At 30.5% G+C, this 15,574-nt stretch overlaps 1 protein-coding gene across 1 annotated transcript; it reads right to left on the reverse strand.

Moving 5' to 3' along the window:
- Positions 1-10,572: 10,572 nt before the first annotated feature.
- LOC112732807 (small ribosomal subunit protein uS17) lies at positions 10,573-12,321 on the reverse strand. The gene is made up of 6 exons (XM_025781608.3): positions 12,092-12,321; positions 11,951-11,991; positions 11,745-11,845; positions 11,140-11,284; positions 10,958-11,047; positions 10,573-10,872 (listed from the first exon to the last, which is right to left on the reverse strand). Exons 1-6 carry the CDS (start codon positions 12,101-12,103, stop codon positions 10,779-10,781), a joined length of 483 nt encoding a protein of 160 aa, XP_025637393.1. The 5' UTR covers positions 12,104-12,321; the 3' UTR covers positions 10,573-10,778.
- Positions 12,322-15,574: the final 3,253 nt, after the last annotated feature.

A 15,574-nucleotide genomic window follows, 5' to 3' on the forward strand; every position in this document is an offset into this window, starting at 1 on the left:
CTTCCAGTACTAGTTCTCTATTAAACATTCCTGACATCAACATAGGAAACTCATCGATGGTTATTCCTACTGATTTTGATAATGTGGTCCGTGTTCTTCCAACGGATATTATATTGAAGATCTTTTTACTATCTGACGGTGCAACCATAGCGAGAGGAAGATGCATGTCTAGAGATTGGTACCACTTTCTTACTCTTGAAGAAAATATGTGCCAGTATTATGTTATCAAGGGAGGTGATGCAGTTGTCATCCACCTTCATAATCCACTGAATGATGACGATCATGGTAGGCTTTCTTTATATGATCTACAAACTCGCAGCGAGATCCCTTTGGCCAATCCCGTTGAATGTCAGTGGTTCTCGCTTTTTGGTTCTGCCCAAGGTCATCCGTTGTTGTTAGTATGGAAGCCATTTTCTGCTCTTCTGAATGAGGTCGTCGATCCTAGATTTGTTGGTTTTCCCCTAAATCACCGTCCTGGCTTTTCGGTGTATGCTTATGTTGCATGTATTCAAAACTATGATTATCACTTTGTTTGTTTGATAAAGAGTAGCTTACTAACTAAGGGGTATGATATGCATGTATATGATTCGAGGAGTTTTCACTGGAGTGATCCTCGTCACACACCCTTGTTTGTTGATAGGATTTCTGATCAATATGTTGTGTATGATAACACAATTTTTTGGGTAAATACTAAATAGTGTGGGCAGATTATTCAAGAAACCCTTCTCTGTTGTTTGTTATTCCATTGCAAGGAATTCTTGGGATAAGATTGAGCTTATTAATTCAGCATGTGTTGAGAATCTTGTTTTGGCATTCAGTGCTGATTGTTTATAGTGTTCTTCAAGGTATGGGTTGCATGTTGCAACTATCAACATTGGAGCAATCTTGTTGGGATCTCACCTAATTGGCATGATTCATTCCATTCGAGATGTTGATTTCTTCAATCCGTCTTATGGGAGGCCTTTTTCTTTGATTCATTTTTGTAGTATATCAACGATTGAATGGATTCGAAAATATGCTGGTAGCATGCGATGGCAATCTGTTGTTGATTTCAAAGTTGTTTATGGCTATCGCAGATTTTAGTGATATTTGCACTTATTATTTGATGTAATGTTTTTTGCCTTATTGTTTATGTTATCTTTACTATTTCATGTTGTCTCTTTTGTCGCGTCTAATTTTTTTTTTATGTAATGGTCTATTATTTTCTCTTTTTTTTATTAAGACAATATTAACCATGTCAACTGCAATGAATACAATGTTTCCTTGTGTATATACATTTTCTATTATGAATATATGTTTATCTTTCACTCTTTTGCATAATGCTTACTTTGATTGGCTCATTTTCGGTTTTACTTAAAATACTATTTTCTACATGCTTTTTCATTTAGTTTCTCCTTCTATGTATATAAATCTTCCGTCCAGTTTAATGTTTTGTTTATCTATTCTAATTGTTTTTACGTTTATTTCTTCTGAATGATTATGCTGTCAGCTATCTTTTAAATGTGAAGCTAACTACCACCAGTCAAATCATGCAGTTGCTATTTTGCTAATATTGTCTTTTAATAAATGCGTTTCTTTTTTTTTTCTCACAGTAATTGCATGTGATTGTTATGATTATCTTCTCCTAATGAGATTTCTTTTGATTTGGTTACTTTCATTTCTATTTTTTAGCGTTAATTCATGTTGCTTAAATTTCCTATTGACATAATACAACAATCAATCCGATGTACTTTTACTCTTTTGCAAACAAAATAATTTAATCTTTGTTTTTTTGGTGATTCATTCTAGCAACTTAATATATTGCCTTATTTGTTATTTGTGTGCACAGTTTACTTTCTTTGACCATCTGATTCATTTAACCTATATCATCTGTTTATCTTATTTTATACCATGTTTATTGCTTACTTCAGATTATACATAGGTTATTAAGAAGGTGGATATTACAATGAAGACTTTATAATTGTTTTTATGTGAAAATTTTTTTTTTAACCTTTGAATGATAGATTGGATGATTAAATTTTAATATTTATAAAAGTATTGTTTTTATTTAAAGTGTGACTAAATAAATAAATCACACTTTTAAATAAAACATCTTTATAATAAAAAGATGTTTTTGTCATCATCAATTTGAGTTGTTGCCTATTAAAAAGCATTGATGATCACAACTTGCTTAAAGGCAAAAAATTGTAGAGTAAGGAAAAAAAAAGTACCCAACCTGCTCTTTCATTTATATGCTTATAGATCTTTTATTTTTTTTTTTTTAAATTACTCCAGCCACCTCAACTCAGAGATAGTTCAATCCACCACTTACTTTTTGTTGGTAAAATGTTCACTACCGTTACTTCTATTTAAAAAAAAAAAAAAACTCTATATACCATTTATCATTTTCTGTTAGCTCACGTTATCTCTACTATTTTTCTTTAGAAAATTTTCATTCTACAAAATAATCTTTTGCAATTAATATTTTTCCATGTGATAAAATATTGTTTACAAAAATCAACTAAATATTTTCCTATGTGATAAAATATTGTTTACTAAAATCCATTAAAACAAATAATTTGTCTGTTGATTTGTTTGTATTTTGAACTAAATATTCTGTTAAATTTACACCAATAATAAAATTATATCATTAAAAAATACCATTAAATGCTTTCTTTATTATTACTATGTGAGTTTACCAAATCTTTCATTTACAAGTATTTTTTTTATTTGACTATTAATTTCCTTGACATGAATGTCTATTATTTTTACATTTAATTAAATAGACAATTTACACTGTTAATATATATAACAATTAATATCAATAAATAATATTTTTTATCAAACAATACCAAGAGAGATCACTCTCGAAATTAAAAAGTTATCATGTTATGACTTCACATCTTTATATAGTAAGTTACCTTGTAATAAAATATTATTTCATGTTATGCTTTTAAGTACTCCTGAGGTATTTTATTGTATATAGATTGTTAGCTAGAATATGTCCATTAGAGTAAGAGTGCCTAATCCTCTTGTATATATATGAATAATAATAATAATAATAACAAATACAACTTAAAATTTCATTCCTTAACCCTTTTTTTACTCTCACTGTTTAACCACAAAGTATTGCGGGGAAATTGTTTTTAACAAAAACAATTTTTCTGAAAACAAGTGTATTCTTCCTTTAAAGATGAATTAAGCTAATATTTTAAAATATCCCGACAAATTTGTACAATCTTTAATCTTTTTTTTTTAATTTCAAGTTATAGGAGTATAATTTTTTTCCTATGATACATCTTTTTTCGCTTTGCCAATTTTTTTTATGTTTAGATAATCAGGTATTATTTATCCGAGGAAAATGAATTTCGATTAGCTTTTAAATTTCTTTTTGTCTTTTTTTTTTATTCTACTCCTTTTGCATAATGTATTTATTTTGGTTAAGTTATTCTATTATATTTAAGTTATTCAAAATTTTTCAAAGTCCAGATGTCAAATACTTACAAATTCAAAGGATTTCATCTTTTCGTGAAATTCAAAGGATGTCAAATGAGATTTGTGCAAGGTGAGTTTTTCGGTGCCTAAGAATTTGATACCGAAATTGCCGAAATACACAGTACTTGAACGGAGTTTAATTACTACCGTCAGCGAGTGTGAATTGACTGGATGGTGTGGTACTTTCCAAGATTATTATATATTCTTTGTTAATATTTAAAATTTTGTTTAACTATTATGTAAATTCAGACTACAAAACAAATATAAATTTTCATTTTCTCGTTTATAGAAAAGGCTTCTGACCACTAAAATTATTGTTTTTCATTTGAATATAATATATTAAGCATTTTTATATTTAGTTTTTACACAATATATTTTAATAAATAATTAATTATTAAATACTGATATAATTGGTATTTTTTATTCTTAAAATAATTATTCTAACTTTTTTTAGGTGTATTCTCTTGTTAATTAAAAATAAAAAATAATAATAATTTAGTAATTTTATAATTAAATTTTAATCTTAAGTTACTCCATTAGCGTATAATGATTAATAAAAGTAATATGAGCAGGAGATAATAAAAATTTAACCATAATATATTAATAATATAAAAAAAATTTATATTGGTACTTGATACGGCCGTTACAAATTCGATATCATAATTCGGCATTATATACAATAACTGGCATTATGCACTATAACTCGGCACTTTACGTTATAACTCGGCGTTATACGTTACAATCAGACTCAACGGACTACATCTTGGAATAAAAACGTCCGACCAGACATTATCACTTATTAAAACCTATTAATTATTGCTCTTCAATTCAGATGATCAATAGAAACGTAACCGACCTATTTTATCTCACCTATGAATGTATGATATTTTATCTTGTTATTGTACATAATTCGGCATTATATACAATAACTGGCATTATATACAATAACTGGCATTATGCACTATAACTCGGCACTTTACGTTATAACTCGGCGTTATACGTTACAATCAGACTCAACGGACTACATCTTGGAATAAAAACGTCCGACCAGACATTATCACTTATTAAAACCTATTAATTATTGCTCTTCAATTCAGATGATCAATAGAAACGTAACCGACCTATTTTATCTCACCTATGAAGGTATGATATTTTATCTTCAAATGATACATTGAATTCTTAATACTGACTTAAGTTTCGGAGTGCCTTTGCAGGTACACTCCCCCCTGTTTCTTGCTCAAAGCTCTACGCGATTGGACATCCTCTTGGAGTAAAGCTCGAATTACCACAAAGCTCAAAGGTCGGCACCGAAGATAACAACTCGGCGTCGATTCCCAGAGACCGAGCTCTCCCTCCAGGTATCCATACAAGAACAATTGGCGCCCACCGTGGGGCCTCGAAATAAACACCCTTCTTTCTATAGGCCCTATTTCCTTCTAATGGTTTCAAACTTACCTGCACCTTTGTAAACAAAGGTCATATAGTAAATCATTAAGGCCAGAAAAAGGCCGATCTATATCTGCTTTTCCGATCATTATCTGTCATCTCTCTATTTTTCAAATAATCTCTAGTATAATTATTTGCCGATCTATATTTATTTTTCCGATCAATATCTGTCATCTCTATTTTTCAATTCATCAGGTATATTTATTTGCCGATCTATATCTGCTTTTCCGATCAATATCTGTCATCTCTATTTTTTAATTCATCTGGTATATTTATTTGTCGATCTATATCTGCTTTTCCGATCAATATCTGTCATCTTTATTTTTCAATTCATCTATGGTATATCTATTTGCCGATCTATATCTATTTTTTCGATCATTATCTGTCATCTCTGTATTTTTCAAATCATCTCTGGTATATTTATTTGCCGATCTATATCTGCTTTTCTGATCAATATCTGTCATCTCTATTTTTCAATTCATCTGGTATATTTATTTACCGATCTATATCTACTTTTCTGATCAATATCTGTCATCTGTATATTTATTTACCGATCTATATCTGCTTTTCTGATAAATATCTGTCATCTCTATTTTTCAATTCATCTGGTATATTTATTTGCCGATCTATATCTGCTTTTTCGATCAATATCTGTCATCTCTATTTTTCAATTCAACTCTAGTATATCTATTTGCCGATCTATATCTATTTTTCCGATCATTATCTGTCATCTCTGTATTTTTCAAATCATCTCTGGTATATTTATTTGCCGATCTGTATCTATTTTTCCGATCATTATCTGTCATCTCTCTATATTTCAAATCATCTCTAGGATAATTATTTGCCGATCTATATCTATTTTTCCGATCAATATCTGTCATCTCTATTTTTCAATTCATCTGGTATATTTATTTGTCGATCTATATCTGTTTTTCCGATTAATATCTGTCATCTTTATTTTTCAATTCATCTATGGTATAATTATTTGCCGATCTATATCTATTTTTCGATCTATATCTGTCATCTCGATTTTTCAATTTATATGTTATATCTATTTGTCGATCTATATCTGTTTTTCTCATCTATATCTGTCATCTCGATTTTTCAATTTATATCTGTTATATTTATTTGCCAATCTATATCTATTTTTCCGATAAAAAATCGGTCATCTCTATTTTTCAATTCATCTGGTATATTTATTTGTCAATCTATATCTGCTTTTCCGATCAATATCTGTCATCTTTATTTTTCAATTCATCTATGGTATAATTATTTGCCGATCTATATCTATTTTTTCGATCTATATCTGTCATATCAATTTTTTAATTTATATGTTATATCTATTTGTCGATCTATATCTGTTTTTCTCATCTATATCTGTCATCTCGATTTTTCAATTTATATCTGTTATATTTATTTGCCAATCTATATCTGTTTTTCCGATAAATAATCTATCATCTCTATTTTTCAAATCATCTCTGGTATAATTATTTGCCGATCTATATCTATTTTTTTGATCAATATCTGTCATCTCTATTTTATGATTTATATCAATCATCTCTATATTCCGATTTATATCTGTTATCCCTATTTGCCAATTTATACCTGTTATATCTATTATCTGATTTATATCAGTCATCTCTATTTTTCGATTTATATCAATCATCTCTATATTCCGATTTATATCTGTTATCCCTATTTGCCAATCTATATATGTTATCTGATTTTCTGATCTATATCTGTCATCTCTACTTTCTGATTTACATCTGTTATCTCTATTTGCCGATCTTTATCAATTATCTCTAGTTGCCAATTTATATCTGATATCTCTATTTGCCAATTTATATCTGATATCTCTATTTGCCGATCTATATCTATCATCTCTACTTTTCTATTTATATCAGTTATCTCTATTTGCCGATCTTTATCAGTTATCTCTATTTGCCGATCTTTATCAGTTATCTCTATTTGTCGATCTTTATCAGTTATCTCTATTTGCCAAATTATATCTGATATCTCTATTTGTCGATCTATATCTGATTTTTCGATCTACATCTGTTATCTCTATTTGTCGATCTACATGTTATCTCTATTCTCTGATCTATATCTGTCATCTTTATTTGCCGACCTATATCTGTTATCTCTATTCGTCGACCTATATCTGTTTTTCTATTTTCAAATCTATGTCTATTATCTCAGTTTTCAGATTTATATCAATCATACTATGCTATATCAATCATTATCAGTCATTGTCAAATCTATATCAACTATCATCAGATCTATATCAACGATCTTTAATCAATTATCCATTCGCAATAATTCTTCAATTCAAAGTCGCATCGTTTACACATGCGCAATCAAACTCAATCTTCAATTCCGAACTATGACTATCAACAGTCAACAAACTCAATCACATATCATACAAGTACAAACACTGATCCATTCGCAACAACTCTTCAAATCGAAGTCGCATCGTTTACACATGCGCAATCAAACTCAATCAAATCACCAAACAACGGTGAACTAACTCAATATTCTCGTCCAACCAATTCACTTTTATCAAAATCGTCTCAGCAACTATTCAAATTAACTATTCAGTTCCATGAAAAAACCTAACCGTTGCATCTATTAAATCAACGGTTCAAAATTATATTAGAAAAATCAAAGACACAATCAATGACAAGACTACTACACTTTTCAATACACGTTAACTTCAAATCATGTCTGAAATTCAAATTATTCATTATTTTAATAAAGTAAGTTGATCTGGGGGCTCCATACCTATAACTCAAATCGCCGAGTTATAACTAAAAAAGCTCAACCTGCTTTATCAAAATATAGTCAGGCTAAGCTTGGGGGCTATGATACGGCCGTTACAAATCCGATATCATAATTCGGCATTAGATACAATAACTCGGCATTATGCACTATAACTTGGCACTTTACGTTATAACTCGGCGTTATACGTTACAATCAGACTCAACGAACTACATCCTGGAATAAAAACGTCCGACCAAACATTATCACTTATTAAAACCTATTAATTGCTCTTCAATTCAGATGATCAATAGAAACATAACCGACCTATTTTATCTCACCTATAAAGGTATGATATTTTATCTTCAAATGATACATTGAATTCTCAATACTGACTTAAGTTTCGGAGTGCCTTTGCAGGTACACTCCCCCTGTTTCTTGCTCAAAGATCTACGCGATTGGACATCCTCTTGGAGTAAAGCTCGGATTACCACAAAGCTCAAAGGTTGGCACCGAAGATAACAACTCGGCGTCGATTTCCAGAGACCGAGCTCTCCCTCCAGGTATCCATACAAAAACAGTACTCAAGGTTTTTTTATTTAATCAAAATTTTCTATTTATTAATTTAAATAAGAATACAAAAATATGATCAATTTGTACATTAATCTCATTTTCCTAGTCTGCAAAAGTAATACATTTTATTTTCATTTTTGATGGTTGTAATGAACCACAAATTTCCTTTCATTTTCATTTTTTTGTTAATATAACTACAAAATATTTTACAAATCTAATTTTTGTAGTGTCTAACTATAAAAATAAGACTAAATATACAAATTAATAAATTTATATTTTGTTATTTAAATAAAAATTATATTACTCAATCACTGATATTTATTTTTGTGTATAGTATAAATAGGATTAGCTCAAATGACATAACATTATCTATAATTTTATATAAATAAATTATAACTTATATACAAAAAATTATATATATAGTTTATGTCTTCTATCTAGCTATTATAAAAAATTTAATTAGATTTATTATTCATTCAATAAAATAAACAAAAATATTATAATTTAGATATGATAAAAATAAAAAAATTACACCTTAACAAATATGAATATTATAATTATGTAACGACCAAATTTTTAGTAGGTCTAAATACTATCAGTTATTAAGCGCTACTTCTGAGTAAATTTATAAAATTGTAGACTTTGTACTATATATACTATACACAAGAATCTGCTATGTTAACAGATTCGTATATGTTAGCCGGGTTTTATATGTCTTACAGTTTTAGTGTTAAAATTCAATCACAAATAATAATAAATAAATCATCACAAAAATTTTTAAATTAATTATGTGAAAAACTACGGTGTTACACTATATATATAAACTTATATATTTTTATTAATTAAAATGATAAAATATAATGTGTATATATAAATATTTATTAATTATTAAAATTTAATCTGACATATTAAAAACAATAGATTTAATATTGTACGTATTGCCAGATTAATAAAAATAGTTAATTTATTATCTATATTTTTTTAAGTTAAAAAAAATATTTTTAATTATTTAATAAGATAACCCTTAAATAGTCTTTCAAAGTAATAAAAACACTAGTTAAATATAAATTAAAACATTTCAGACTTTCAGTAGGCTAGCACAGTAATGCCTCATACTTTTACAAAAGCCATTTGTCCATTCCTTCAAGAGATAATTAACTCCGTTTAAAAGCTTTCATTTTTGTTGGACCCACATAATAACACTTGTCTATATTCTATTGGATATTTGAGCATTGCGGCAAATTCGGAACCGCAATAAAGAAACGATAAAGACATAACAACAATGGGTGAAAAAACTTAAACATACCCAGAACAACAGAGTAGAGAACCAAACATCAGGCGGTTGAGGAGAGTAAAAAAGACGCATGACTGAAGAAGTGACAGTGAGACATCGATAAATTGGAAACACTAAACAGAGGATTATAAGAGAGACGGAAAACATACAGAAACAACCACCACACATCACCAGCAACACCCACATTGAGATTTTGTTTTTCGGAGAATAAAAGAGCTGGGAACAAAATATGGTTTCATGTGTGATTTAAACAATTAATTCATTCAAAACAGAGCAATAATATTCAACATGAATAAAACATGAATTGAAGTTCTGAGTTTGAAGTAAGAGTGTTTGCAGTACGGTTTGAATCGATTGAGTAAAAAACTCAACGATAATATAATAATAGAAATAAAATTATAAGTTAGTTAAAATAAATAAATAAATCACATTTTGAATATAAAATATTTATTAAATAATAATAATACATGAAAAATATAAAAATATATAACACTAAATATGTTATAAATATAATTGTAAATATAATAATAAAATAATAATATTATAACTTATATTATACGGTTTAGATTAAATTGAATTGGTTGTAAAAAGTAAATTCATCCAATCTAACCATTTGCAAAAATTAAAATCCAATCCAATTCAAATTAGTTAAAATTTAATTGATTTTCGATTTAGATTGAATTAGATGAACGGTTTAATTTGAATTAATTTAAATTTGAACACTCCTAAATTGAAGTTCAATTCAAAGTATTGATTGATAGTAACACATGTTGAAAATTGAAAATATGAATACAATAAATTAAAAAAAATTGAGAAAAGAAGCGAAGGAAGGGAATAAAAAATTCAAGAATAAAGGAACTTGGTTAGATAAATATCTTGGATGGACTTGGATAGATAAAAAACTTGGATTTAGAACTTTTCTGTTTTGATATTTAATTACTTGTTCTCATCTTAATGCTTCTTGTAGAACTTACTTCGAACATTATAGCAAAAACCATAAATTTACCCAAGAAACATCATAACTGAGGTTGCCAGAAACTAAAGGACTAATTGTATTTCAAACATCAAAAGTCAAAACTGAAAACACAGCTGTGAGGGTGGGAAAAAAAAAAGAGACTGGAATAAAATATCAAATCAAAAGCATACAAATATAAATCCCTCCTAAACGAATTTAGGAAATCACACACGCGAGTTCCTAAATCTAATATCTGGGAAATGGGATCGGCAGAAGTCTTCACATTCCTGTGAAGGCTTTCTTAGCAACTCCAGAGGACGATCCAGCAGGAATCACTTTCAACACGTTAAACCTCACTGTCTTTGACAATGGCCTGTTAAAAGAATTCAATAAAATAAATGACAGAAAAGACTTTCCTAAGCCACAAAGATCACAAGATTGAAGAATCGAATACCAACCTGCATTGCCCTATGATAACATGATCTCCTTCCTTCACACGGAAGCATGGAGATATATGTGCTGCAATATTTGAGTGCCTCTTCTCGTACCTACAGTGATACCAAAACAAATTCGAGTAAGCAATTGGAAAACTATTTATTGGGTGACCTAACATTTCTCTAGGTAGAAAAAGAAGGATCACCTTTGGTATTTCTTAATGAAATGAAGATAGTTGCGACGAACGATGATAGTCCTGGTCATCTTGGCACTGTGGCAAGTACCGGCAAGAATGCGACCTCGGATGGACACAGTGCCAGTGAATGGGCATTTCTTGTCAATGTAAGTCCCTAGAAACAAGCAGACAAACCACTATTGTCAGAGGCATAGAAGATAATCACATCTACGAGTGAAAGTGTCCATGTAACTCCAACAAACACAACTGAAAATTCCATGTACAATTCCAACATCAATTACATCTTTGATCAGACAACAAATAAGGAGCATTGAAATGGCACTCTTAAAACTTTATGTAACTTCCAACCTAAAGGAAGATACCATCTTAACGAATATAATCTATACTCTCACCATGAATAGTTTACACAGACAAGCATAGATAAATAAGACCATGCTACAGCATTGAAAGGACAATCTATTATTATGTATCAATGTGATGCCCAATAATAGTGATTCACAAGAAGCAATTACATTATAAACAATGGATTTAACAGTTAAATAAAGAATAATTAAAACTCAATAGTTGAACAGAGATAATAAATAATAAATAAAAAAAAAGGTGGAAGGTGAAACCTTGAATAGCCTCTCTGGGAGTCTTAAACCCTAAACCAATGCCTTTCCAGAACCTGTTGCCTCCTTTTCCAGGCCTCTTCCCTTTCCCTGATTTCTTCGAGCTGCATCACACAGATTCCAAAATGCTCATTAGCCACTAAGAATATGAACACATGGAGTAACCGATCATGAACAAACTGAAAGGGAAAAAGAGGGAAGAGAATTACCAGAGGAAAACCTTGGGTTGCTTCAAGAAAGCCTTCTCCGTCTGCAGAACAAGTAGTAGAAAGTGTGAGACTTCAGAAACGAAAAGAATAATAAGTTGATGCGATTATCGAGTTGAAAAGAGAGTGGATCGATGATGGAACCTGTTCCGCCATTGGTGAATCCTAGAAGGTGCGTGGTGCAAGCAGCAGAGAGAATGAGCAGCAGCAGCAGCGAACAGCACGGAGCACGCAAAACCCTAATTCGAGCCAAGAGGATCGATCGCTTTATTATAAACAAAGGACCTGTTATCCCAAATGGGCTCTCCTTCAATCATGGAGCCCTACTATTTCTTTCTTAAGTCCATTTATGAACAGGTCCATTCTTTCTTGGCCCATTAATGATTACCCACTTTATACATTTTTATTTCGTCTGTCCATTAATGATGGTATATTTTTTATTTTTTATATTAAAAATAAAAAATTATCGATAAAAAAATAAAAATTTATTTCTTATATCATAAAAAAATAACAAAAAAAAAAATAGATAGACCGGCATAAACATTATTTTAAAAACAAGAGAGAGAAAGAAAGTTTATTGTAAAATAATATAATTATATGAAAAATAATTAAAAATTTATCTCATTTCCTTTATCTTTTAGTTATTTTTTAATTTATTCATTTAAATATTAAAAAGTTAAATTAAGATCCTCAATCATTATAATTATATAATATTTTTTTGTATATTCTCTTTCTATGATTTTTTTTCAATTATTTTTAATATATAAAATTATATATAAAAAATGTGCAAAAAAATATATCTATCACCCAACCATCTTTCATTCAAAGAAAAATATCACATTCATAGAGTTTGAAACTCAGCCATCTTTCACTCAAAACAAAATATCATATACAAAGAGTTCGAAATATTTATCATGTGTTTTTTTTCTTTTTTTTAATTTACGTACGCACATTTTTTTTTCAATTTTTTTTTCTTTTTTTTCTTCATCATTGATGTTAGTCATCTTTTTTTTTCCTTTTTTTTTATTTAAATGATCTAAAATTGATTTGGATGTATTTTTGTTCATAATTCAGTTATTTTGTCTGCTTGTTGTCAAATTAAATTTGCGTGTCGCAATCATTAACTAATTTCGGTTCATTTTTAAGTTAATTGAAGTGTATTTAATCTCGTTCACTTGGATTTGATGTAATTAGGTCGTCGAATATAATTGTAGTAGTTTTGGTGTCATTTAAGCCATATTGATGATGTTGTCTGATACAAAACTGATTTAGATGTATTTTTGTTCATAATTCAATTTTGTTTGTGTGCTTATTTTCAAATTGAGTTTGTGTGTCGCACTCATTAAGTAATTTCGGTTCATTTCAGATTTAAATAAGGTTCTCTTGGTTTGTGCTTGTTTTGAAACGAGTTTGTTTGTGTATTGTAATCATTAAATAATTTCAGTACATTCTGGATTTAATTTTTTGTTCATTCTGGATTTAATTTTCGGTTCATTCTGGATGTAAATAAGGTGCACTTCTGACCGTTATGTTTTAAATTGAGTTTATGTGTCGCAATCAAGGTTCTGAAAACCGGACCGGACCGGACGGTCGGATCGGTTCAACCGGGAACCAGCGACGCAAGCGGTCCGGTCCTCCTCCTATAACCGCTTGGAAAAAAACCGTTCAAAAACCGGCAAACCGGCCGGTTGGGCCAGACCGGTAACCGGCCGGTTCCCTTAAAATGACGCCTTTTTTACTTTTTTAAAAAAAAAACCCAAACACTCGTTCTCCAACCCCCCCTTCCCATTCATTCAGAATCATTCACCTAATCACCTCACAGCTCACTCCAAGGACTCCATCGTCGCCGAACCCTAGCCCTAGGAACCCCGAACCATAGCCCTCCATCGTCGTCGCCGTTCAGAGGTCGTCAGCGCCGCCGCCGTCCCCAAGTCCTCAGGAACCCAGTAAGTCAGCAGGTCTCTTCGTCTTCGCTGGCTTCTCGAACCCAGGTGAGTGCTCCTCGTCTTCATCTTCTCTGAGCTTCTTCTTCAATTTTTGATCCATATTGCTTCAATTCTTCTTGGGTCTTGGCTTGAAGTTTGGTTCTTCTTCTTCTTCGATCTTCAGTCTTCATTCTTCGGACTTCAGTCTTTGTTCTTCGTTCTTTGTTCTTCGATCTTCCTTGTATGTATGGTTCTGATTGCTGTGGAAATTCGTTCTTTGTTCTTTAATTCCTTGTATCTATGGTCTTCCTTGTATGTATGTTTGGATTGGTTGCTTATGCTGGAAACTGTCTCTGTTATGTGATTTGTATCCAGAACACCTAATAGGCTAATATTGCTGTTTTAGTGTTTTGCTGTTTTGTAATTCTAACTGTTACTCTGGAAACTTGTAATGTTTTGCAATATTGTTGAATGCTGTAGGCAAAATTTAGATATGGTCTTGTTAATTTCATATCTGTTTTTAATGCTGAAAACTTATTCTGTTTTGCTGTTTTGTTAATGCTGAAAACTTACTCTTCTTGGGTCTTGGCTCCTGTTTTTAATTGCTGATGGTTCCTGCTTTAGGTTAATAACATGGTTAATCATTGTGTTGTGGCTCCTGTTTTTAATTGCTGATGGCTCCTAACTTGTTATTGTTCATTGTGTTGTGGGGCTGTTTTTTATTTCATATCTGTTTTTCATTTTGTTGTAGTTGCTGGTTTTGCTTTGATTTGTAGTTGCTGGTTGTGTTGGTTTTGCTAGCTTTGTTTGTAATTGTTGGGTGAAGGTTTAGTGTTTTGTAATTGCTGGCTTTGTTTTCTAATTGCTGGTTTTGCTGATGGCTCCTAATTTTTTTGTTCAAATTTGCTAATGGCTTTAGTTGCTGGTTGTGCTGGTTTTGCTGGCTTTGTTTGTAATTGCTGGGTGAAGGTTTAGTGTTTTGAATGTCTGATACTCTGATTTGTGATTTCTGAATCTGAAATTAATTAAATAATTGATTTTGTGTTGTTGAAATTGTTGATTAAAATGGATTTGTTATGCTGCTGTTGCCATTTTTTAATTTTTAAGTATGATGTTTTTGAATTTTTGTTAAAATAGTTATTGATTTCAGGGTTTAGAGTGATTATTTGTTGCTGGTATTTAACTTTTGTTGCTGTTAAGTTGCTACATTCAAACTTGTGCATTGGCCTATTCATCTTCACTTGCAATAACAAAAAGCTTCTCATTTGATGATCCATTAACTACCTCATTTTCTAGTACCATTTCTTTTGTTATGACTTTAGTTGAAGAAATTGGAGGGGCTGGATGAAGAGATATTGATGCCTCAGAAGACACCACCACCATCAACATATCCTTGTTACTTCAGGCCTGTCACTTGGCTTTATTGAATAGTCCGCAACGCAATCTTTAATCTTGTTCCAATCTGGGTTACATGTGATAGTAATGAAATAGCTAGGGTAACCGGCATACTTGCAAATAGCAAATTCATCTTTGCAATTGTTGTACATGTCCCGGGGACCCCCGACAAATGAAGATGGTAGGATAACTCGTTTGCCAGTTCTTGCAACCTATGTCTCACCCTGAATTAGGCACTCATGTAAGCCTTACAATTGATGGGAGCAAAACTTGGTCTGGTGGAACCTGTGATATTATAATCTTTCAG

The sequence above is a fragment of the Arachis hypogaea genome, chromosome 13 (assembly GCF_003086295.3).
Source record: "Arachis hypogaea cultivar Tifrunner chromosome 13, arahy.Tifrunner.gnm2.J5K5, whole genome shotgun sequence".
Lineage (NCBI taxonomy): Eukaryota > Viridiplantae > Streptophyta > Magnoliopsida > Fabales > Fabaceae > Arachis > Arachis hypogaea.